The 25,018-nt window shown below is 37.3% G+C and overlaps 3 protein-coding genes across 4 annotated transcripts; 2 read left to right on the top strand and 1 right to left on the bottom strand.

Annotated features, from left to right (window-relative positions):
* Window positions 1–1,245: 1,245 nt before the first annotated feature.
* On the bottom strand, window positions 1,246–8,673 carry hormad1 (HORMA domain containing 1). 2 transcript variants are annotated; one of them, XM_028013053.1, is made up of 16 exons: window positions 8,593–8,673; window positions 8,283–8,343; window positions 7,170–7,314; window positions 7,009–7,072; window positions 6,714–6,750; window positions 6,532–6,552; window positions 6,361–6,387; window positions 6,215–6,282; window positions 5,695–5,846; window positions 4,616–4,773; window positions 4,425–4,478; window positions 4,259–4,319; window positions 3,817–3,869; window positions 3,427–3,504; window positions 2,122–2,175; window positions 1,246–1,648 (listed from the first exon to the last, which is right to left on the bottom strand). In XM_028013053.1, the coding sequence occupies exons 2-16, from the start codon at window positions 8,313–8,315 to the stop codon at window positions 1,562–1,564; spliced, it is 1,092 nt and encodes a 363-aa protein (XP_027868854.1). In that variant the 5' UTR covers window positions 8,316–8,343; window positions 8,593–8,673; the 3' UTR covers window positions 1,246–1,561. The 2 variants fall into 2 exon arrangements, with proteins under 2 accessions (XP_027868854.1, XP_027868853.1); XM_028013052.1 differs by having other exon boundaries at window positions 2,122–2,178.
* Window positions 8,674–9,047: 374 nt separating this feature from the next.
* Window positions 9,048–16,968, top strand: ensab (endosulfine alpha b). The gene is made up of 3 exons (XM_028012446.1): window positions 9,048–9,253; window positions 12,495–12,617; window positions 13,789–16,968. The coding sequence occupies exons 1-3, from the start codon at window positions 9,197–9,199 to the stop codon at window positions 13,960–13,962; spliced, it is 354 nt and encodes a 117-aa protein (XP_027868247.1). The 5' UTR covers window positions 9,048–9,196; the 3' UTR covers window positions 13,963–16,968.
* Window positions 16,969–17,666: 698 nt separating this feature from the next.
* mcl1b (MCL1 apoptosis regulator, BCL2 family member b) lies at window positions 17,667–19,597 on the top strand. Its single transcript, XM_028012115.1, has 3 exons — window positions 17,667–18,251; window positions 18,545–18,795; window positions 18,875–19,597. The coding sequence occupies exons 1-3, from the start codon at window positions 17,804–17,806 to the stop codon at window positions 18,989–18,991; spliced, it is 816 nt and encodes a 271-aa protein (XP_027867916.1). The 5' UTR covers window positions 17,667–17,803; the 3' UTR covers window positions 18,992–19,597.
* Window positions 19,598–25,018: the final 5,421 nt, after the last annotated feature.

Consider the following 25,018-nt stretch of genomic DNA (forward strand, 5'->3'; position numbering starts at 1 on the left):
CTTTATGCCCTACTGCATCCGAAATGCCCATAAAACCCCAGACTATGAAACAAATGTGAACACAACCGCTGCCAGGAAGTGAGGACTGATTTGATGGGAGTCTTTTTTTTTTTTCTTTTTTGGCCCCTCTGGCCTTCCACTGCAGACATGTGGAAAGGAGGGGCTGCTTGGATATGCATCACAAAGGCTTCCTGTGGTATTGATCTGCAGTGGGTTAAGGCAGTCTATCAGCAAATGTCCCCCTCTCTGGGAAAAAACAATAGGAGATTAAAAACACACAGCTTGCCGGGCGGGAGGCTGCTGATGGGCCTTTATCTGGGTCCAAAGGTCACTGTGTACAGATTTAATCCACTTTCACTTAACAGCTTCATTTAAGGCACCTCCCATGCAAATAGTGACATTTGAGTAAAAGGGCTTTTTTTGGTTAAAACAGGAAGTTGAAACTAGCATCTACATTTCGTTTTCTAAATAAATAAACAATTAAAGGCATACTGTTCTGCTCAACATCTAGACTGTAAATGAAAATTTTCAGCTCTTAATTACACCAGAGTTGTAAAGTCAGTTAAGATTGTGTTTAGATGTAGAAATAAAATTCTGAAGTAAAAGGTTTAAACAGTGTTCAATGCTTAAAAATAGAATCTTAAACCATTACTTTGCTGAACCACTTTTCACTTTCCACATCTGCAGACTGAATTTTCTGCCCACTCTTTTTACAAAATGGTTCAAGTTCATTAATTTTATTTGAAGAGGTTCAGTGAACTGCAATTTTCAACTCTTTCCACAGAACCTCACCTACATTTAGTGCTGGACTTTGGCTGGGATGTTTTAGCAGAGAAAAAATGTAAACCATGATGTTATAACTTTGGCTGTGTTTATTGTTGCAGTTCCACCCCAGTCTGAAGTCTCTTGCACTATCTTGTTCTATCCTGCCATTGATTCTGACCAACTTCGTTGTCCCAGTTGAAGAAAAGAGCCCCAGTGAATTGTCTGGTGGGTTCCTTGATCTCCATCCTACTGTTCACTAATTTTCTCTGCAATCTCTGCAAATGATTGTACCGCAAATTCTTCCTAACACGAACATGGCAGGCAATGCTGTGCATCATCTTCGTCAAACTGTGACACAAAAACAGTGTCTTCAGTCAGATTTGCTGTAATACAAACAGGAGTTCCTTCCTGCACCCTTGTAAAAACGCATGGAACAATTTCCAGACTTACTTGTAAAATAAAACTGCGAAGTAAAGCATCTTTAAATAACACTTTTATATTTTATTGAAATTTGCAGCTCAATGCTACACACATTTATTCGTTGCTTTAATAATTAATCACAAACTTATTATAAAGTGGCTGCTGCACAGCTTTGTTGGTAAATAACAATAGATGCAACACATATACATACAGTCAAAACAAATACTTTAACTGTTGTAGTCTTAACTTCAAAATGTTTCTAAAACATGTTCCTAAACGTGTTCTTTTCTTTAAAAACTAACTGCACAACTCGTCACATAAATGAAAAACATGACTTTAAATCAACAAAGTGCTTCAGTTGCACTGAGGTCAGTACTCAATAGTGATGTTTAGGCTCGCTGAACTTGCGCTTCTTTACGGCTGATGATGATTCCTGACTGCTGAGGATGTCATACTGAGAAACCTGAAAACAGCAGACATTAGTTTTTGAATGCCACATTCAAAGCATTGACGTGGTCAGGGGAGACAAGTGAAGCAGAGCCTCACCTGTCATAATGGAAAAATATAATAAAATAATTTATATTGCTTTTATCACCCTGTGGTTTGTACTGTAAAGTATTTATTTTTTATTTAGCTTAACCAATTTTGATTATTTTTTCTTCAAAATCGCTGAATTTTCGCATTTTCCCATTCAAATATTCAGAAGCGCAGAAGGTGAGGAAGCAGCAGAGCTGACCCTCACCTGGGATTGCGCAACTCCTCCCTCCAGCGTTGTCCGCATGCGCAAAATTTCCTTATGTAAACATGCAGGTGGTCTACATTTGTATATCTGATTATGATAAAGTTAGTGCCTCACCAGCATCGCACCTCACCGCACGTCACTGATTCAAAGTTAATAGTTCGTACTTTAATAAAATGAATGATTTGGTTTCTCACCGTCTTTTGCTTTGCTGCTGCTGGCTGCATATTCTTCACAGTCACATTTGTCTCCTGCTAACAGACACACACACACATGTATTTATAAAAACCAGGTAAACGTGTTAAAAAAAACAAAAAAATATTATTCCTGAAGCATAATCTTACACAGAAAAATTCAACCTTTAATTTAAGAACTCAGATTCAGAGGGGGGGGCAGGGAGGATAACACATAAAAGAATAATTGTTCTTAAAATCCTTTATGCCACCCTCAACAATTTTAATAAAATAAAGACGTTTATAACTTGATCAGAGGGAAATTTAATGGGTAATTTACCATTCTCTGGGGTACCATTATAAGTTGACACAGCAGCCCTTTTTTTATGGCCACGCACAGTCAGGAGGAGGGTAATGAACCATTAGATCCTACATTTAAGCAGTCGTACAGGAGATGTGAAAAGAATTCCTGCACTCAACTTTATCTGAGCCGTGTGCTATAGGATGTAGCTTTTCAACAACAAACACTTCAGATTGATCTAACATGAAACAGCAGATGAATATATGGAAAAGCAACTCTGTTAAGTACAATGGATCATCTGTGATGAAGTGGGACAGTCTGTCTTCCAAAGGCCTGGTAAACTATGGTTAAGTACTAATACTGGTTATGTTACGTCTGAATATTCTATTATAGACAGGCAGTGCTACAAATTAATTAATTTTAATAATAGCACATCTTCAAACTTAATCAAGTTTTAATTATTCACTTTTGTGGCATACCTCTACATATCCAATGGTGCACTTGAGATATCAATGTAAAATAAGACAACAGCTGAGTTCGGAATATTTTACAAATGAATTGCAGAAGAAGAAAAGCAGTATCACATTTGATGTAGCTAATTAAGATAATCTCTCAAATGTTCAATGAAACCAATAATCAAAATTATGAGCTATCTGTCCTCATTATAAACACATTTATATTGTATTTGCAAAGTTACATGTTAATGCCATACATCAACTGTATTTACTTACCAAATATGTAATCAACACTGAAATTTACCATCTGCATATGTGATTAAAAATAGCTGAGATATACTTAAGTATACATGCATGAAATCTGGTTGCTTTAAAGAGGATTATTTCAAAATCTATTTCATCCTAACTATAATTAAGATCTGTTTAGGGCAAATCTAATTATGATTTTTTCCTGGTAATTCCCATAAATTCTTCTGGGAGGTTTCTAACCCTCTGAATTTTCCAACCTTATCACTAGCTGGTAGAGAGCAAAATGAAACTTGTTGGTTGATTAGTTTTAACTGGATGACCCACCGTAAAGGTCTTGATTATCCGTCCACTCCTGGTTCTCTTCACACCCAACTCCATGTCTGAGGCTTCCATTATCATAATCTGGCACAGGGGAACAATGTTAACAAATGTTTAATGGCCTCAAACAAAGATTTTTAAAACTATTCCCTAACAGGCTAACATCATTGTGGACTTCTCATCATTTCAGTGATGTTTTTCTATCTCAGGATCTTGTTTAACATATGTTTTTTTTCTGAGTTTCCACTTGGCAGTAATGAAAGTGCATCAAATGGCACTATTATGTTACACAATTAGTGCTCTTTACATGTGCAATTCTGACTGAAAGCAGCTATGCATAATTAAACATGCATCATACATAATGTGTGGATTAAGTCTCAGGGAAAACAAACATACCTCTGGGACTTCCGCACTTCTCTCATTCTTCTCATGAATGTCCATCTGGATCTCTGGAGGTAAAACAAAAAAATTAAGTTATTTTAACTCTACTAACAAATCAAACCATGTTTAACTTCAAAGGAAAATAAGTATTTCAAGTAAAAGTTAAATGTTCTCACAAAAAAGACAACAACAACAACAAAACATGCTTATATAAATATACCTGAAAGCATTTTATCCCTCCAGGTGGAAGACAAACTTTATGGAATCAACCGTTCAGAAAAATTAATTTATTTTATTCTCTTATCTAGGTGCCTGCATATTTTTATTTCAGCAATGTTGTATTTTAAAACTATTTTACTATCAGAGCAAAGGCTTTTATTTTCAGCATAATACTGATTTTTTTTGAGACACATGCCAGACCAAGTTTGACTCTGTAGATGTAACTATGAATTATTACCTGTGTTATCGACGTCTGTAGGGTAGTTCTCCGCCTCCTCCACTTGTTCCAACTCAGGACTCTATAGGTTAAAACAAATTTTCTGAACACCAGGTTTAGAATTAATATTGCTAAAGCAATTGCAGCAGGCCTCTCTGTCTCATTTTTTTAAGAAATGTTCTCCTACTTGTTCTCCTATCTTCACAATCCATTTCTCCTTCACAGAAACACTCTCTTCCACCTGCAAACATGAAAAAATAAATAACATAACAGTCCACTGAGGGAAACCTCAATCATGAAACCACAATCCAAAAACAATGCTGCAAACATTGGTCTTTTCAGAAAACAAATGTTCAATCTGTCTATCTATCAGTGTACCTGCTCCAGTCTGCGTCTCTCTGTGGCCATGTCAAACGTCACACAATGGTAAGGCGTGGCAACTTTGCCCATTGTCAGTTTGACTGGTTCCTGCACAAACTCTATTGTGTTTCCTACAGCCTCGCTGAAGCCTGGAGGCTGGTAGTCCTGAGGAGTGACTTCAAGAAAAAGGAATAAAACACACTAAAGTCAAACCTCTAAACCATAATCAAAGGAGAATGAAAAAGAAAAGAAAATGGGTTTGGACATTTTTGCATGCAAATGCTGTTGAATTAAAAGATCTGGTGACATCTAGTGGGGCATTTGTATGCTGCAACCAAATAATTACTTCTGTTCCTTGATTAAAAGCTGAAATGGTCATTAAATGTCTGGTTAATAAAGAAAACCTGAGTGTAAAAATGAAATATTTACATTAGCACATTAATTTTGAAAAGTGCTTTTAGCATATAGTATGGGGGGACGGGAACCTAAATTCAGTGGTGGCGCTTAGCAGGTTCAGTCACTGTCAGTGACTTTGTCTTCTTCATTTCAGAGATCAGAAAGCAAACCTGATAGTAAAAATCAAAAACTCATTATGCTCCAGAAGAAAAAATGCTGATGTTGTATCTGGGATTGATAATCCAGGGTGGTGTCACTCTACTGCCTACAGTAAAACACCACTGAGATTAGATGTGTCTAAATTCATCAGATCAGTTCAATGTGCAGCAGCTGTAAGTTTTCAAACCCATATAAAGCAGAACAGTGCATTTCTGATTATGGAAAGAATTCTACTCATCTGAATTACTATATTTTAATTGCATATAACAAGTTGCTGCTTTTAAGAGTCTAAATGCTTCATCAATATCTGCAAAAATAATTGATAAAAATCACATTCAAAAATAGAATATATATTTGGATACTACTAATGTAGGAACACTGACATCAATAAATAAAATCGTCAACATGCAGGCTCCACAAAACAAAGCAAAAACCCTAAAACTTCATAATGTAAAACTTAAGAAAACTAAGCTTAAACCTGCTGTTGTTTGCTACTTCCATGCTCAGCTGGAAGAACTTTTCCTTTCTTCAGCTTGTCTTACCTTCATCATAGTAACCCAGCTTCATGTTGAGGCACACATTTTCTGGCAAAGGACCCAGACTCTGCATCAGAGTGTAAAGCTTCCTCACCAGCAAGATGCCCGCTTTCCTCGTGTTTCCCAAAGACATTGCTGACAACTTCTGGTTGTTTATGCTAAAGAAAAAAAGAGGAAAACACCAACAGAATTGCCTAAATGTGCATGGCCTCTGAAGTTTATAAGTGGGATGTTGGAACATGCGCAAACCTTTATGCCAAGGTTATAGTGACCAGTCACTGTGCATGTTGGGAAACTTTTCAATTTTCTAGTGCAATTGTATTGATATTTATGTACTAAAAGAAAATTTTACTATTCTTACTATTATTATATAACTTAGTATTCAATTTGTTAACTTTAAATACATTGCATTGCACTAAATGCAGGAGTTCAAATTTTATTCCAACCAAAGATAAGAAGAGTTTGCAAAAAACTGACTTGTACATAAACTTTCAGAAATTTTGTGGACCCAGTTACTACAATTTACCTTTCAAAATCCACTTGTGTTCCTTCTGTAGTGTACTGGATCTTAAAATGGTAATACTCAGTCACTTTCTAAAAGAGAAGAAAATATGAGTCCCAAAAAGTGCAAAATATTGGTGATCAATGGCAGAAAGACCTTTTGAGTAGTACCTGAGGGTTGCTTGGGTCAGTATAGATCTAGAAAAAGCCACAAAAAAATAGACAAATTTAAAAATATAGATTCATTCAACTTTATTTGCAGAGAAAAATGAAAAAAATGAAACTTGATAATTTGATGTTCAAGTTCTCTAATGTGTAGGTCAAAATTTTCATGATACTTACAGACATCATGACCGCTCGCAGCTAGTTGAAAACATAAAGAGGAAAAGATTTTGTCCACAGTAGTTTTGATATGAAGACATACTATGTTGGTAAAATGAATGTATGTTTATGATCCAATACGACTAAACCAGATGAGCATTGCAAACAATCTTTCTGTGGGTAAAAGACTAAATGCCACTCACATATTTCTTCTGGATGGCATCAAAGCAACCCTGCATCCTGGAAAAATTGAAAAACAGTCTGTTATTGTTACTGTAAACATAAAAATGTTGTAGTTTAAAGTCACAAGTTCTCTTTAGAAGCAAATCAGGAAGTATATTAAACAAAAACTGCACTCATCTGCAAAATGTAAGTATTCTTAACTGTGCAGCATCAATGAGTTTTTTATGACCCCAAGGGATTACAAAACTAAAAACAAAATTATTTAAATATGCCACTCATCCTGGTGTGTTAACTTTTAATTTGTGTATAGTTTACCATTGAAGTATCTCTGAAGTTCCAGGACAGTCAATGTTTCCTTTCAGGATCATCACTTTCTGATCTGCAGAAACAGAAGTGAGAACTTGTAAACATATCCAGAAAATAAACTGAAATAATTGATGCTGTGAATGGCAGAAACGTTTTCAATGTGGTCTAACCTTCGACGTATTTACTTCCATAGGCTCTCCCTGGGAATATGCCCCTGAGGTATGTGATGCCAGACACAGCGATGGCCAGAAGCTTCTTTACAACAATAAGCGACTGTTGCTCAGAGGCAACCTCATCAGGGAGTACCTGAGCAGCCTGCAGGAGCAAGAAAAACAGGTTTGGCTTATTTATCAGAAGCAGTGATGCATTTGACATAATTTTATCAAGAGCAAGTCAAAATTTTAACTAATTTTTATTTGCTATTGCAGATTTAACACTTAAATATTTCAGGTGAAAATGTAAAAGAAACATGCCAAGAATATAGTTTGTCTATTTTGCAAAAGTGAAACTTCAGAAACATATACTTCAAACAGTGTCTATTTTAACAAAAAAAACAACAACCTATGCTTATAATGATAAATTGTGCTACAAATTTGTCCTCTTCATTGCAGTTTACTAGCTAAATGTATTTGTAAATGCCAACTGTACCCTTCCTATTATGGTCAAGATACAATAAAAGGCTGGAATCGCCCTTTTTTAAACTTTCACAAAGTAAATAAAAATTTCACAGACTTGCTTTCAATTATTCTGATGTTAGTGTTGAATAACCTACTCCAAATTTGAACAGCTTTATAGTTTCCGAGCTGGACCCATTTTAATGTGGTACAGATGCAACAAAAAAACAACAACACTAAAATAACCGTTGAATTTTTACAAATCAATGTTTCACAAACAACAAACTGAAATATCTGAAATAACATTGCTAGCAAATAACATTGCTATGTTATTGCTAGCAATGTTGAATAATCTTGTCCAGGTTTGAAGAGTCTAATTGTTGTTCCTGAGAGTTCTAATGTGGTCTAGGTGCAAAACAGTGCTAAATCGCCCTTTATTGAACTTTCGAGAATCAAAAAAAAGATTTCACAAATCACAACCCGAGTTTGAATAATTCTGCTATTAGTGTAGAATGATACAATTTGAGTTAGAAGAGTCTTTAGTATTGTGGTTTTAAAACCAAAGCACATTTAAGATTATCAATATCGTAAAAATAATTCGCCGTTTCCGACTCGGAAGCTACAATGGGAAACGCTAGCATTTTTATTAATTATAGTAAGTAAAATTACCTGTGAAGGCCTCACTTGCTGAACATATGCCATTTGGTGGAAATTATAAAACACAAAAAATCTGCAAAGATAAAATAAATAATAAATACATTCTGTAAATATGAAACGAAATCTATTAACCTGGCATTTCTAAATGATAATTTAGCTAGCAGACGTTAGTGTAACCTGGTTGTATTTCTAGCTAGCTAGTTATCGAGAAACAAAAACTGACATTATTTCAACCTTTGGAAATTGATGTGAATTTCTTACAAAATGATAACACAGAAACTATAGTAAAACAAAAGTCTTTTAAAATAAATCAACAACTAACTTTTAAGTATTAGCTTCAGGGGTCATCAACGATAAGAAGACTCTCCAACACTTTTTTATTAAAACTCAGCCAATCACAGAGCAGGAAGCAATGACTAAAAATTATGGCACCAGAACGCTTTATATGCGAAAAACCAACGCTATTTTAATCAGCTACAAATGTTGTGAAACTATTCAACAATGAATATACATATGTTCAAATAATTTAATAAATTATTTTTTAAAACATTACATTTTTGTGTTTCTTATATGCACTTTCCGCTGATGCAGTGTAGCGCGGCCCCCCGCATTACCTCTGGTGGCCAAATTGAAAACCCATTGGAGCATAGGCTGTCAATCACAGCGCGGGAAGAAAATAGGGATAGTTCATTGGCTAAGTTCAAAGCACTGTTAGCACCCTATTGGCTAAAGTGCGTGTCAATTTGTAAACAGGACTTACCTCAAGTAATGACGTCGCATCTCGTTACGCCATCTTTGTTGGGGAGCTGTCGTGTTTAGAAAATCAGGATTAGGTTCAGTGCAGGTTTATCTAACGCTGCCTGGTTTATTCAACCCCTTGTGTTGTGTGGCAAACGGACTTACAGCTGGTCCACCGCACTCAGACAATGTCGTCGGAAAACCTCGACTCGGACACCCAGGTGGAGTACGAGGACGAAAAACAGGTGGGTTTTCACTGTTAACCGCGGAGGGTGCTAGCGAGACATGGCTAAAATAAAATAGCTCAAGTGAAGTGTTTAAAATGCTTAGTGCTGGATACGAAATGATAAGGCTACCAGAGGACATGTACAGCTGTTATATGCGGTTTGCTGTGTAATAAGACAGTTATGTACATCAGCTGTCAAACGATTCGGTGCACCCAGCTTGGGTGTCACTTTGTTTTGTCCCGTTCTTGTGTTATTGGTTGAAGACTCCACAGCAGCTCAGGCCTCATTGGTTTGTGCTGCTAGTTATTCACGAAAAACTACAAAACTTGACATTCTGCTGCCTGTAGATATACATATAAACAATCAAATGACTGCAGTTTAAATATCTTAAATGTGTCCAATGGACCACTGCTCCTCCTTAAAAATGCTGTGGTTTCTGGATTACGAATGTATTCCTTTACTTAACTTTGGCATCCAGCTGTTATTGTATTTTTCCCATGCGTATGCTATCCCACAACAAATTTGTCAACCCATGGGTATGTAAGCAAAAAATCCAATTTAGAAATGTATGTGTCAAAGCAAATGACATCAGTATTTTGTATTCAAGTTATAAATTAACACACTTGCACAATTGTGATAGTTGAGAAAGTCTTGGAGTATTTATTTCCCTCTATTTACATTGAAACCAGTGAAAATGCTTCCAAACCTAAACATACCACAATTAAATATTCCCATAAATCTTTGATGAATTTATTACAGTTTATTGGTTAGAATAAGTCAGTTAACTTTATTGTTTGTTATTCTTCCTAAAAGACATGTTTGCTCTGTTGAATGTGATACTGGCACTGTTAAAGCAATTACAGAGAATAATCAACCTTTAAACACAAGACATTCTTTTTGTATTAGTTTTCAAATGAAACATGATAGCTAAATCCTAAAATCAAGACAATAATTGTTTAAATGTTTAATAGAATTTGCACCTTGTATGAACTAATTCAAGCATGTGTCTATATATGAAATTGGCTGAATTTAGGAATATAGTTGAAAACATGACCTTACTCTTCTCATGTTCAGGTAAAATCAATCTAGTTTTTATCTGACCAAAACATCTGCAATAAATAAAGGCTGAGAAATTCTCCAAATTGCCTCCTGCAATTTCAAACAGTATTTGAAGGGATGGTTCAGTCAGTGCTTTAATCATTAGTCCAATAGTTAGAGCACAAAAGCAGCCTCAGATTTGCCGGTACCGGTACTAACAGAGCTGCTGAAGTGAGTGTTTTTGTGCTGTTGCAGTATTGGGAGGTTAGCTTAACTTGTCATAATTGTCAAAGTTGTTTTTATGTTAGAAGCGGTTAAAATTGCAGTTTGAAATTGTTCTAATTTTTATGCATAATAAAAGTCAAATAAAGTGAAGGAGCAAGTATTCAAAGAGTGTTTATATATTTCACCTATTTACAACCTGATTGGTGCATCATTGCCTAGCCAAATGTAGATAACCTAGGTACAGGTCTCAAACCTGGTACCAGGGTTGTCTTTAGTGGTGCTTTGAAAATTTTGGTGTCAACCATTTACAAGATAAACACATAGATAAACTGTATTGTAGAGCACAGACAGCCAAGGAGGTGAGTTTTATTTTTTAAATGATGCTCTGTGTTTCAAACAAACTTCTCAAAAGAGAACTAGAGTGGGAAATGTTTTGAGAACTTGAGGATTACTTTAAAAGGAACAAGAGTAAATTATGCTGCAATCTATTTATTTTATAGTTACAGCATGAATCTGGAAATTACATTTCAGTTGCAAATTGGACAACCATAGTGATTTACTAATTCCTGTGCTTACGAATGGGAATTGGTTCCCATTTGGAAGTTTGCAATTAACCCTCATAACACATAAAAAACAAATGCCATAGTATGTATTCTAAGACCTTAAAATATGCTAACGTCTCTTGCAGTTTATTGTTTAACTCTGTGACACTGAATTCCCTGAGAATGATGCAGAGAGAAAAGCAGATGCCATGTTTAACAACTGCATGCTGTTAAATTGTCAAATCAAACTTGGGTGCTGGTTGAGTGGAATTTTACAGCTTTCTATATACAAACACAGAGCTGTAAAAGCAGTCTCACAGAATGTGGTGTGGAATATGGCTGTTTCACTGCATTGAGACCAAATATAGTAGCTCATAAATTTCTTTCCATGGGCCCAAGTGAACCAGTATCCACTGAGTCACACTCCCACCCTTCCTCCTGAGGGAATCTGTTCATCGGCTTCAGTGTCCTGAGTCACATTTTATCCCTGGCCCAGCAAGCTTTGCAGACTGAATCATCTATCTCATATCCATAGTTCAGGTACAACCAGAATTTTCTATAAGAGCGCCAGACAGATTGCGTAAATGACTTTAGTCCCATTCACTCTTCAGAACTGTATTACTTCCTTTTTTTCTGTGGGGTTTGAGATCCAGGTCAAAGTTCTGTGAATTTCAGTAATAAAGGGTGAGGCATATTTTCATGGCCTCAATATTTTACTTTGACTGGCACTTGGATTATAGTCATCTTACCTGACCGACGTGTATAAGCCTGCAGAGGCAACTCGGTTGTTTGCGTTGTGTTTATTACGAGTTTTACTTACCTGTTCACTGTTCATAAAAAAAAAAAAAAACATACTGGTATTGCAAGAAAGTGTCATTGTAAAATTATTCTAGGCATAATGTTTCACCCTTAAAGTGGGCTTATTTGTGGTTAAAATTGATCCTAATTAGATTTGCAAAAAGAGACTCTTTCCAGTAGAAACCTTTAGAAAAGATAAATTGCAAATGGAAAATTGTTCCTTAGTAGTATAAGCTTCACAAAGTCCCTAGGTTTTCTCTTTTATGAAATGTTTGTTTGTGGAAATGTCCTCTTCAGCTATTAATTCTCAGGCATGTTGGTTGAATGAGAAAGAGCACTAAGAGAATGTTCATGCTGTGACTCACATTCTTATGAAGTATCTCCAGCTCCCACCAGGCTCTATCATAAATCTAAACTCACTTTACAGAAGTAGGTTACATTTTTCTGCAGTAGTTTTAAGTAGATTTTTTAGGTGAGCTTCTCTTTTTCAAAACAGAATATTTGATGTCTTGCTTGGTACTTTTTTAAACCCGAAAAGAAATTAAAATAGGAGTTTTTGCAATATTACTTGGTTTGATGGTTATGGTTATTCTTTCCTGATGTTTTATTGGGTGACATGGTTACAGTTTGTTTGTTTTTTTTCCGTCTGTTCTCAGGACTCTCAGGAGAAAAATGCAAACCCAGTGAAGGCAGAGGAGGCCAAGCTGAAGGCTAAGTATCCTGGTCTGGGCCAGAAGCCTGGCGGGTCCGACTTCCTGATGAAGAGGTTACAGAAAGGGGTGGGTAGCCATTGGTTGTCCACTACATGGCTGGAGAGACAAGTGCACGTTAGTGTAAACTGGTCACAGCTTTACTGTCTGTCAATAAGTAAGAAAAACTGATTGTTTCGTCTTGTTGATGCTTTTACTGTACGGTAATTAATCCAGTTCCTTGCAAAATCAATTAAAATCTTTTTGTCACTTAATTTTCTAACTAACATAACATTCAGCTATTTAAAACATAGTTAATGAGTACTTCATGTTGCTTACAACTAAAACTCCACCTGCGGCTTGACAAACAAGAGGGTCCTGCAGAGGATGGTGAGGGGAGCTAAGAAGGTTAATGAGAGTCGCTTCTCTATTTCAAGGGTTAAAATGCAGGGCAACAATGAAATGACAATAAATTGATTATCTTTCTTTCTATCTTTCTTTCCTTTTTCTTTCTTTTTTTTTTAACAATGACGATACATTGATTTTCATTCTTTCTTTTCTTTTTTTTTCTGGGTCCTTTCTGCCTTGTTTTTATTCTTTGCTATTTCTGTTTCTATCTAGCTTGTGACTTTCATATCACAAAATGTTTAGTGATGCACCCACCTTGCTAATGTTTAATTGCAGTGATGTTTGCATGTTACCTGTATAAATCCTGACCGCTGTAGAAATATCTGCAGTGGACAGGCTCATTCACTCTTAGATCTGTAAGGTCGGTGACTGGAAATGTAAGAAATTTGGAATTAAAAAATGATGTTAAAACCCTGGAGATGCATTTCTTTGCTGCCGAAACCTAAACTTGTGGTATATGAACGGATCACATCTGTCTGGGTCCTTTAATTTGTATTTTAAACAATAAACCTCTCAGGTTGTTTTCCTCTTTGCTATGACTTGGTAAGCTCTTGCTCTTTCCACCTCCACATACTGTAAACCACAGCAAGCTCATACCTCTGGAGGTTGCTGCAAGTCATTCTGGGAGATGTGGGAAATCTCTGGCTAAGAGTGGGAGTAGCCAGGGCAGGCCATGGGAGAATGCAGCTATTTTACATCTTACGATTATGAACACCAGCAGGGAATGATTCATAGATTAGTGTCTTTAAACCAGATTAAACAAAATATAAACTTGATGCTTTTCATAAGTATGTACCAAAGTGTTGCAGTTGCTCCAAATCTGATTCCAGGTCTGCTCTTTGATTTTATACAGCAAAAGTACTTCGACTCGGGAGACTACAACATGGCCAAAGCCAAGGTGAAGAACAAGCAGCTTCCTGTGGCTGGACCTGAGAAGAACCTGGTAACCGGTGACCATATCCCAACACCGCAGGATCTGCCAAGAACGAGGAAGTCATCTTTGGTGACCAGCAAGCTAGCTGGCTAGCCTTCGTCATCCGAGAGGCATCTTCAACACTATCCCCCCAGGACTCCACCTTACCCCGTGTTCCCAACATGTCCACTCCTTTTCTCTCCTCTCTCTTCCTTTCTCATCCCAAGGCACCACTGGCTTTAACATATTGGGCAGAGTTGTATAAGTTTAAACTCCCATTGTGCTTGTATGTGGGTGGTCTGGGCTTGGGCGGTGGTTCGGGTGGCCACAAAGCCGCAGCCCTCTCTGCCTTCGCACCACGCACAGCTCTGTTCTGTCTGCGCACTCTGCTCCACCGCCTCCCTTATATCTTGGTTTGTAGTGTTCCAAGATGCATTACAGTAGGTGTGTGTCATCAGGCAGGGTTGGAGGGGCGGATTTAATGCACTTTGTATTCTGTATAGTGTGTTTAGTTCTCTTTTTATTGCATCCTGAATGACACCAAAACAATGTGTGTAAAGGCGTTAGGAACCGTGGCTGCAGTTTGTTCTTCGATCTTTGCGTTTCTATCCTTTGCCGGTGGCTGATTTAAGTAGTGCGGAGGTGTCGGAAGAAGTATGTGAATAGTCGCTTGCATACCAAATCAATAAGGGGGGAAGGTAGTTTTGACCCACTTTGGGGAAAAGAATGGAGCATATGAGGCATCTCACATGTCAGTCAGTTTTATCCAATGGAACCTGAGGTCATCAGCTGCAGCTCAGGCAAATGAGAACTGAAAACTTTAGATTTTTGCCTCTCTGCTGATGTTGTCCCACCCCCTCTGCTCTTGTTCTCGCTAAATATGCTGCATGATTATTAAATGACACAAAATCTAAGTATTTTTAACAGCAGAGGGGCACATGCTTAGTGATTTAGGTGAAATATCAAAGCAAACACTGTCTTGACAATCCACTTACACGCACACATATTTGCATCTAGACAAAGTGTTTACTATAACCTAAAAGATTTATGTGGGGGTGGGAGGAATAGAAAAGCTCTGTATAGAGTTTATGCTTCGATAAATCAACCTTGCACAAGCACGTAATTTGCGTTAACCGTGGTGCTTTGAGGACTAGTCCAGATAGCATGCCTTAGAGAATCAGGAGCGCAGAATCAACTAATTTGGGATTATATTGTTGAATTTTAGGCTCAAGGTTGCTTTGCTTTAAAAATAAAAAAAATCTTGATAAAAACCCATACTTTAGCTGCCATGGTAAGCCTTGAATAGACTCTCAAAAGTGTTGTTTAATTATCTGTTTGACGCTGCAATGTGATGGGGCAGAACTTCAAAACAATTAGAATTTTTTGCAACGTTGAAATATTTGATCCAGATATTTTTCTCTTATTTATCCATAAAAGTCATTTTTGAAGTGACAAAAGTAAGTCATTAGTTTCCAGCTAATAATATGGAGCAGCTCACGTGCTTCATTGGACTGACGAGAGTGATTTTGAAGGCTATTCATAACACTTTCAAAATGTGTGTCATGCTCATTCATCACAGGCTAACAAACTACCAACAGAAAACACTAATAAATAAACTATTTTGTTTACTTTCCTACATTGTTGCTGGAATATAGATCTACTACCTGCACCTTGCAGATTTTTCTTCCCAAACTGACTTGATTATTATCAGGGGGTCTGTGTTTAAACAGCAAGCAACCTGACAGGCGAAGCTTCAAAAAGCTTTGTCGGCTTTTTCGAGTGGCTTGCTCTGTGTCTACAAGAGCACATAGCTAAGCAGAGAGGTTTTATAACACATGATGAGGGGGCAAAGTGTGAGCATGAACGACGTGCCACGTCTATCTGGGATACAGCCTGTAAAACAGGTTAATAGAACGATTGCAACATCTCAAGACTTTGAATGTGCACCCTTACACGCAAGTCAAGAATTTAAACTGGATATGTGCACTTAATCAAGGAAAAATAGTGTATATTACTGCTTCAGGGAACTTTCACCAACTTACACTCCATCATGTAGGCGAAACCCACCACATCTGCAACCTCACTTTTTAAATGTGTCAAATTTGCAGTGTGTGAAAGAGAAGTGACCTGTGCATATGATCTTGTTATGGTGCTGTATGAATGCAACACTTTTCTTCGTCCCATCTATTGTAAATAGACTTCAACAGGATTTGACTTTTGTTGTTCCCACCTGCTTTTCAGTCTTTTTGTAGCCTTAGCTATTTCTGATTCAGTGGTTCCTCTCTCCTCTCAGTTCTAACACTACTTCTGCTGTATATTGGTGTTTTGCAGAGGCTACATGAATCTGTTTGATAATGTGTGTAAATGCTGCTGATTCAAGGACAAATCTGAGATGATACCCTGTAAAGAATGCCTGTCCTTTTAAGTTTGACTGCGTGATTTTTTTTTTCTCTTTTGCAGTATTTCCGTTTCATAATTATTTAGCTTCCGAGGAAAAATCTACTGGATATAAGACTGTTTTTAATTACCAATGATTAGCACTGAAACGTTTTTAAAAAAAAATGTCTTTCCTTTGCCATGTTGATTAGCAAGAACTCACAATTTAGCATTACCTGGTTTAAAATTTAACATTTTGTGCTTTCAGAAAAAAAACATACTTGTTGAAAATGAAATTAAAATGCATAAATGTTGATGCACAGAGCAAACCAGAGGAAATTGAGTATGTTTTAAACCTCATAAACAGGGTGTTTCATCCAGAAGAGAAATACATGCCAGAATGTATAAACAAATGACAGGCTATGTACTCTGATACATTTGTGCTGCTTTTATCTTTGTGGTTTTTTTTTGGTTTTGCAAGCAAGTGTTTCCCATTTTTTGTTGTGTTCTTTTATTGCATAATTGGTGTATTTCATCCTAATTCTGGCCCAAGATAGCTGCAGGGAGGTCAGAAGGACCCTTCCTTCTTTAAAGAAGGGGGGGGTTACATGATGAGGATCACTGGAGAACAAAGGAAACATTTTTGACACTTCAGAAAGTACAGGGCTATTTGGAATGTTTGTTGTGTGGAAGATGAGAGGATTTTTGTCAGTATTTGAAATAAACTTTTACATTAATAAAATACATAGTTGGATTTTTTTTTTTTTTTTTGCAGTTGAACAATAGATGCAACCATAGGAGGTCCTATGCCACAAACCTTAGAAGCACACGCACCTTCGTAAAAGAATGTCAAACGATAGGAGATGTGAGCAAATACACCGACTTTTAAGGTGTAAAACTTAAACTGGCCACTAGGGGGAGCCAGAGCAGTATATTGGCTGGGTGCAAAACGGTGACTTTCTACCCAGCTAGTTCCGGTGAATTCCAGTTACTTCCACAAGTGAATGGAAAACGCTTCCAGAAACTGAAGCAAATAAAATATAGTACGGAAAATTCCAGATATTTACAGAAGTATATAGAAAGCAAATCCAGAAACAGAAACCAAGCTATATAGAAATTTGATAATTATTTACTTTTTCATATATAAAACATAGATTGTATATAAATTTTGATTGTATTGAATTTTACTTGATTGTATTGATTTTCGTTGAGAAGATTGAAACTGCTAATATCACAGAATACAGCTGAGTTTTAAGTGAATATCTGGTTTCATGAAATAGCTCTCAACTTCAAATTATTAGTTTGTGAGCACAAACTCGGTAGTAAAGCAAATTGTTGTCTTTTCTTTTTCTTTTTATTAAACGGGAACTTCCGTTGAGGGCGTGTCAAGTGACGTCAAAAAGCAGGCAGGATTAGAGCGCTTAGTATTTATTGGCCGCGTTTGCTTGGGTTTGTTCTCGAGGACCTGGATCGGGCAGAATGAGTGGAATATAGATTGACTTATTTTACTAACTACCTAGCCTTTTCTATTAGCTGAATCTTTTTTTGTTGATCAGTTAATCCCAATTCAAATAAAAATATGACAGCTAATTCGACAAACGCGTTAAACTATCTCATTTTTTCTCAAAATGGAGTCGGGAATGGACAAACACACTACGACCAGGGACTCGGTGTGCCTGAGGTCGCAATGGGCTCCACTGTAGAATCTCTTCATTCGCCTAAGGATCCCTTCATAAAACGCCCGACGAATCTCGGAGTGAATGGATATGTTGCGAAAAGCCTTCCGACGAGCAGCGACGAAGGCTCTCTGCCATGCACCCCGGCGCAGCACCCAGACAGTGAAAAAGACGCGACGGCCGTAGGTGCGAGCAACCAAGTGCTGGATAACGACACAACGGAGCTTATTAGCAGTTTTCTGAGAGACTTTACGGGACTTTCAAAGTGTCGGTGGGGTCAAAATAAAGCTCTATCTACGATGAAAAGGGTGGTGGAGGACCTTTTGTCGAAGCACAAGTATGCATACAATGGTAAGTAGGCGCCATTGTAGGATTTTTCCACAGTTGAGTCATAGCCTGCCTCACCCACAGGGAATATTTACAGTGTATATTTCATAAAACAGGATGCATGTTTAAAACTGCTGTTTTGGGCATTATTAGCCTTTTTAGCCCTTATAGACGTTCAAGGAAGTGATACTTCATTTAAAATGTACCCCTTCTACTTGTTATGCAATTAAGCGGAAGTAAAAGAGTAACGACATGAATGCTTCTCTGGATGTAATCAAAATGGATCTCTGACTGCAAGTTATTTCTCTTCCTCTCAGGTATGGTCAATAGGCTTGCTCTGGATAACGAGCCGGACGACATGGAGTTTGTTACGAAAATAGCAGAGAGTCTCTTTTCAGACGGGATCACCAACTGGGGTCGGATCGCCAGCCTGGTGACGTTCGGGGCTGCGGTGTGTCAGCGCCTGAAGGAGAGGGGCAGAGAGCACTGCGTGGAGCTGGTGAGCCGGAAAATATCCACGTATCTCCTGGCAAACCAGCGGGACTGGCTAGCAAAAAACAACTCATGGGTAAGTTATTGCAACACTCTGCTGGCTCACTTTCTGTGGATTTGAAACTAATGTATTTTTTTATTTGCTTTATTTTCAGGAGGGCTTTGTGGAGTTCTTTAGAGTATCGGACCCGGAGTCTACAGTGAGGAACACGCTGATGGCTGTTGTGGGGGTCGCTGGTATTGGGGCCACCTTAGCCTTTCTTATCAGGTGAATTTGCTGGACTCTGAGAACTTAAAGGACTCTCCTGTCACCAATTTCTGTTTTGGATTCTGAAATGGAAGTTTAAGTGTGTGAATATCTTTCATCATTTGTGGCTTAATGGGTTTTTTTTTTTCTAAACACATTTTTGCCACATATGTATTTTATTTTTTTTGCTGTTGTCTTTTTGTAAAGTAATATTTAAATACAAATAAATTTATTTTTTTAATGAAAATATATTGTATGTAAGATGATTATGCTACTGTTTAGCTAATTTTTAATTTAAATTTTTTTTGGGGGGTGGGGGTGGGCCAATCTGTTTACAACTAGAATTACTTGTGATTTTGTTAAACATTTTTAATGAAACCACAGGCCAAACCAATAGAAACTAGAAACATAACATTTTGCAGGTATGACACCCATTCCTTGAAAACTTTGGTGAACATTTGGACTTTTGTCTGGATATTTCACAAACGTTGGGGGGTAGAGGGATTGATTTGCACATAGTATGTCATTGTTCAAATTGCTCTGTTGAGAGGCACCAATGGCTACATTCAGATTTAAGCTAGAAGCATATGTACAGAACAATAAAATAAATTAAACTAATTGTTTGACCTTTTGATAATGTCTTTCTGAACAGGGATTCTTGCTTAATCACATTGAACAACCAATAGGATATGTGCTGTAAATTTCTGACACTTGTTAACACATAACCTCTGTTTATTCACACCACAACCAATATAGCGCTTGCTGCAGTTTCCTCGAAATTTGAGCACCTCCTATTTGACTGAGCTCAGGGCTGCATCTGCAGTTTTGCAAGTTGCAGAGTTTTCTATGCAAAGCTGGTGCACAAGCTCAAAGTGCTGAACTGGGGTCAAAGGGGTTCAAAACATCTTCAGAGTTACATAACATCCTGATTCAGACAAGCTTCAGCTACCTAGAAACCGATGACTTAAACATGTTTTATTGGTTCCAACCAAGGATTGACATTCTGCTCATTAATTCTCTGGCACTCTTAAGGCCATTTTGTTTCCACCACATCAAGCCTCTAGCAGGGAAAACCATGGTGATGATTTGGGACTTCACCTTGTTTTCAGATTGTGCTATAGTTTACGGTTACAGAACAAACATGACTGTGGAGGATATGAAGGGGAGACTCTCCATGGAGACGATTCACAGCTGACCTTCTTTGGTTAACTCCTGGGAATAATAATGTTGGTTACGTTCTTGGTTACCTGTACATGGCTCATTGAAGAATAGGCTGTTTTGCTCAGGGGAAATAAAGGCTGGGACAAATTCAAATTGCTGTTTGCAGCATTTACCAAGAGGGTTGATTGTACAGAAAGCAGGGAGTGCCATAAAGGAACAGGAAGTTATCCAGGCTTTAACTCTTACGGAAGTAAAAAGAAAAACAAAAAAGATGAGAGGTTTATCTAGATGTTCTCTCAATTTCAGAAGGGAATTCTGCTATAGTGACTCATGGTGAAAGAAGACGAAACTCAAACTGGTTTGGTCAGATTAAATCTTTTGTTTCCAAACCTGAAATCAGACTAATTAAAAATCTTCTGGGAAGCAACATATCTGAACCGCTTCCTTGTTTAACAAAACCTCTTTAAGCAAATCAGCATAATCAGGGGTATTTTTTTGTACAGTTTCTGTTCTAAATGTTAGTTGCTTGCTTTAAAAGTGTGCATCTGTTGTGGTTTACCAGACTTATCGAATTGAACTTTGCAGCTTCTGAACTACGAGAGAGGCGAGGCGCATCTGCAAACCGAAAAGCTTTAAAGCAGGTAAATGCATTCCTTTCACGGGATGGTTTTTTAGGGAGTGGTTTTAAAACTGCTTTCTGCATACAAAATGCATATCTACACAAATAAAGAAGCCCAAGACTAAATTGGCCTTTAAGAGTACAGTTTCTTTGAGAATTTTAAACACTTTTAGTAGTTTTGACTATTTGCCTTACTAAGAAAATGTGTCCTGATGCATGAGAAAATATCTGCAGGAACTAGTTTCTCTGTTAGGCCTGAAAACTAATGACTCCATTTCACCATTCTATTGCTCAAATGTTATGTTCAACAGCTTCTTTCTCAGAACTGAAACCTGATACCGGGGAGGAACCGCCTATTGAGCGTGGGTATTGGTTGCGAGGAAATCTGCCTCCCTGTAGCAACAGCACGCCCTTCTGTTTAAAAAAAGCACCAGTTTCTGGGAAGTCAGCTGACGCACGAGTTAATAGTTAAACAGAAGTAATCTATAAGTTCGGCGTCAAAGGCGTCCAATACTGAGAACTGTGGTGCTGAGATGAATAGATAGGGCTAAGTTTTCACAACTTTCAGCTGTGCTGTGTGAAGAAGAGACAGAGCTGAATGTCAAAACTTTTTGGAGCAGCTTTACAGAAGTAGACTTCAAGCCTCGTATTTAAACACTGACTCACAGTTGCAGCTGTTTTGTTTATATAATCATCCGGAGAGCTCTGAATATACCTGCTTATTCCAGTTAACAAAGGTGCCTTTTAGTAAAATGTTTTAAGGCATGCATGTGCTCAGTGTTTAGTGTTACTGTCTTGGTGTGGGGCAAACAGTAATTATTGTGACTTCTAATCTATTTTGCACTTTCAAGGCTTGTTTTGCAGACATTGCAGTTCAACTCCAGCTTATGTTCACATCTTTGGAAACCCAAATGTCTTTTTGGATAAACATTTGCAGGGGTTCCTCTGTAATGTATTTATCCACTCCAGAACCTGCATATTTTATAATTTATGCAAATCTTTGGCTTGAGCAAAAACGGTACCTGAATTAATGGAAAGCCAACCAACATAACTGCTATTGTTAGGGCAGCTGCGTTTTTTTTATGAAGGGGATTTCAACAGTTTGGCACTGCTTCAAGACCAGGACCAAGACCAGAGGTCAGATAAGCTCTTAACTTGGAATTCATGATGTCAAGTTGAAGATATGACGCATTTTACTCAAATTCTCAGTCTAGATATTGTAGAAAGTCATCAAAATCTATTTTTCTCTTCAATATAGAGAGTTGAATAGTTGGCATCACACCAACTATTCATCTATAAAACATAACATTTAGGCATGGGTTGATGAAATGTAATTTTATTTATTTATTTGCAGTTTTGCTGTTGACACATGGGCTTGAGCAAACTTATAGAACCAAGTCAAAAATGTTGCACTAGTTTTCAAGTGCTTGATGTGTAGAATATTTTTTCTAAGCTTTTCCCATTTTACTCTTAATGTAGCATAACTGTCAAATTAGCATGGGTTGCCAGCCTACAATCAGCTACAAACTAGATCTCTTGCACGCAGGTTATGAACTGTAGCATTTAAACTGATAGCATAACTAGAGCTGTCACAATCACACTTGAGTGCCATATTTGGTAGCATATATTATATAGATGTCATTCATAGTTTCATATCCATATTTGGCCAGTCTTTAAAGCTCACACCTGATGTATATTTTTAATACTAAAACGCAGCGTGATGCTTAAAGTGTTGGTTATTTGTATTAAAAGACGCAATTTTCAGCGATGATACCACAATTCCATACTTTAATATTTTAATATTTCTTTTAATAGTATTTATGCATAACAGTCCTATTAATTAGCATACATTCCAGGATAATTCAGCTTTATTTTGACACAACAAAATTTGTCTATCTATTAAGCAAGACAAAAAACCCCAACATATTGGCCTTATTTCAGCCAGCTGACTGGCCACATGCAGCAAAAAGTAATGGAGGAGCAACATTGCTTTACTCTGCTTCACACAGCCCTACATCTGGCACATTCGCTATCGTATTAAATGGATGTTAAACCTCAAAAAAGAATTAAATCTTTTGCAGTTTTGAAAATTTAATTTGTTTGCTGCGTATGCCGATTCAATTCTGGTTCAGCCCATTCAGTTACAAAAGTGAATTCATGATTGGGGTCTAAACAATAACCGGGTTTGGTGAAATGAGCAACAACATCATGCTTTTCTGATTATATTGAAGTTCTTTGTTCTTTGTTGGGCACTGGACAGTCAGATGTCTTCAAATCCACAATCAAAGTGATTTTGAACAATAAAGTTCATTGTTGGCGTGTGGACTGCGAGAACAAAAGCCTTAAACATGAAGGCAAGAATAACTGGAGATCAGAGGTCAAATGACTCCCATTCATCTGCAGCTCAGTCTGAACTCTTGAACATTATGCTCCTTTTGGTGAGTTGATACTTCAACTCGGATCAAATTCTAGGTGATGTGTCATGTTCCTGTCAAAGTGGAGTCATCGTGTCTCTTGAAACTTTATTCTTTGACTGATGAGCATAGTGCCATATAACAGATTGTCTCTTCGTGTTGGTGGTTGTGCCATGGCTGGCTTTAATAACTACAGCATGAGAACATGAGGTCTTTGATCAGTCTGTCCATATCACTGGTTGGGTGATATATGGGTGATTCATTTGTTACACCTAGCATTTAAGCTGATTTTAGAGCTAAGCAATTAAGCAAAGTGATGCACAAGGCAGTAAGTTTTAAACTTTGTTCAAAATAAGGAACAAGTTTGAAATATTCAAGTTTCAATGTTTTTTTTTTTTCTTGAACTAGCTTCTGGCTTCATGTAAACCTTTTATTTAAAAAATCCTTTTGCCAATGAATGTTTTATTGAGTTTTTATCATGTTTGTAGATTTGGTTGAGAAAGCATCACAACTTTGCAGTGCTCTCGTGATAAAAAAGCAAACTTTCTTTTAGGTGAAGTTTGAAATCTTCAGAGAAATACCTGATCTTTACAGGTTCTCAGATTAATTTAAATAACTGAACACAAACACAAAGAAGACACAACATTATATTATTTATTTATTTTTTATTAAACTAAGATGGATCCTGAAATATTGCTGTGCGACAGACTGGCGACCTGTCCAGGGTGTACCCCACGTCTCGCCCGAAATTTTCGCTGGAGATAGACACCAGCACCCCTGCTGACCCCACTAGGGACAAGGGTGTCCAGAAAATTGATGGATAGATCCTGAAATAGAAAAACCAAGGACTGTGACTGTTCAACAGTGTGTAGGCCCACAATTTGCTGCAGTAACTCAGGGCTCATTTTCTTAGTAAGTTTATCACTGTTAAGGAAATACATAAGTCTTACCTAAGGTGAAACACTGAGTCAATAAAGAATGAATCAAAATGCATTTTGATTATTATTTTATTAAGAAATAAAGCAAAGTATATGAGCAATGACTCCCTTGGCTAGTCCAGGCAAGTGAAGAAAAGATAAAAGTATATTGCTTTTAATATCCACCAGCCTTCTTACAAAGATGGGAGAAAAAGGGAGTATCCCATCAGTTTCAGTTTGCTCTGGTATTTGCACCTGCAGACTGTGACCCTGGATGGTTCAAACCCAGTTCAGAAATACTCTTTGTTATGTGATTCCAGCAAACTGCCTCCAACATGAAGGGTATTGTACTTTATAGCTAAAATTGATTGCTTGATTGATTGATTGAAATACAACAAAGTTCGACATAACAATCACAATGTTGTTGAGGACTCTCACCTTCTTGGTTTTTCAGTGTTCTGTCAGTTCATTGAGGTTTTGGGGCATTTGTTTCTCATGAACGCTCCACCACTGCTTTTCTATTACATTAACGTCTAGACTTTGACAAGGCAGTTGCAAAACGTTCTTTTCTATTTTTGCTCTTCGTTGTGTTTAGGATTATTGTTGTCTGATAAAGTTTGGCCTGGCCAATGGACTGACTGTCTAATTTGTGACTCAAGAGTTAGGTGCCTACATCCAATTGTTGCAAAACAAGCCCAAATCATCAACCTTGATGTTTTAGGTGTTGGTGCTAGTATGCTGCTCTTTGCTTTAATCCAAACTTGATGAGTAATATAATGACCAAAGTGGGAATATTGGAGCATACGATGGAGTGGCTTCTTTTTTATCAATTTCTATTAGAACTTCATGGTTCAATTTTGGGGTGAATTTTTTCACCATCTCACAGAAAGACTGACTGCTGTGTATCGTTTTTGTCATTGGCGAATACTGAACTTTTGGAG

Source organism: Xiphophorus couchianus, chromosome 3 (genome assembly GCF_001444195.1).
Source record: "Xiphophorus couchianus chromosome 3, X_couchianus-1.0, whole genome shotgun sequence".
NCBI classification, from domain to species: domain Eukaryota; kingdom Metazoa; phylum Chordata; class Actinopteri; order Cyprinodontiformes; family Poeciliidae; genus Xiphophorus; species Xiphophorus couchianus.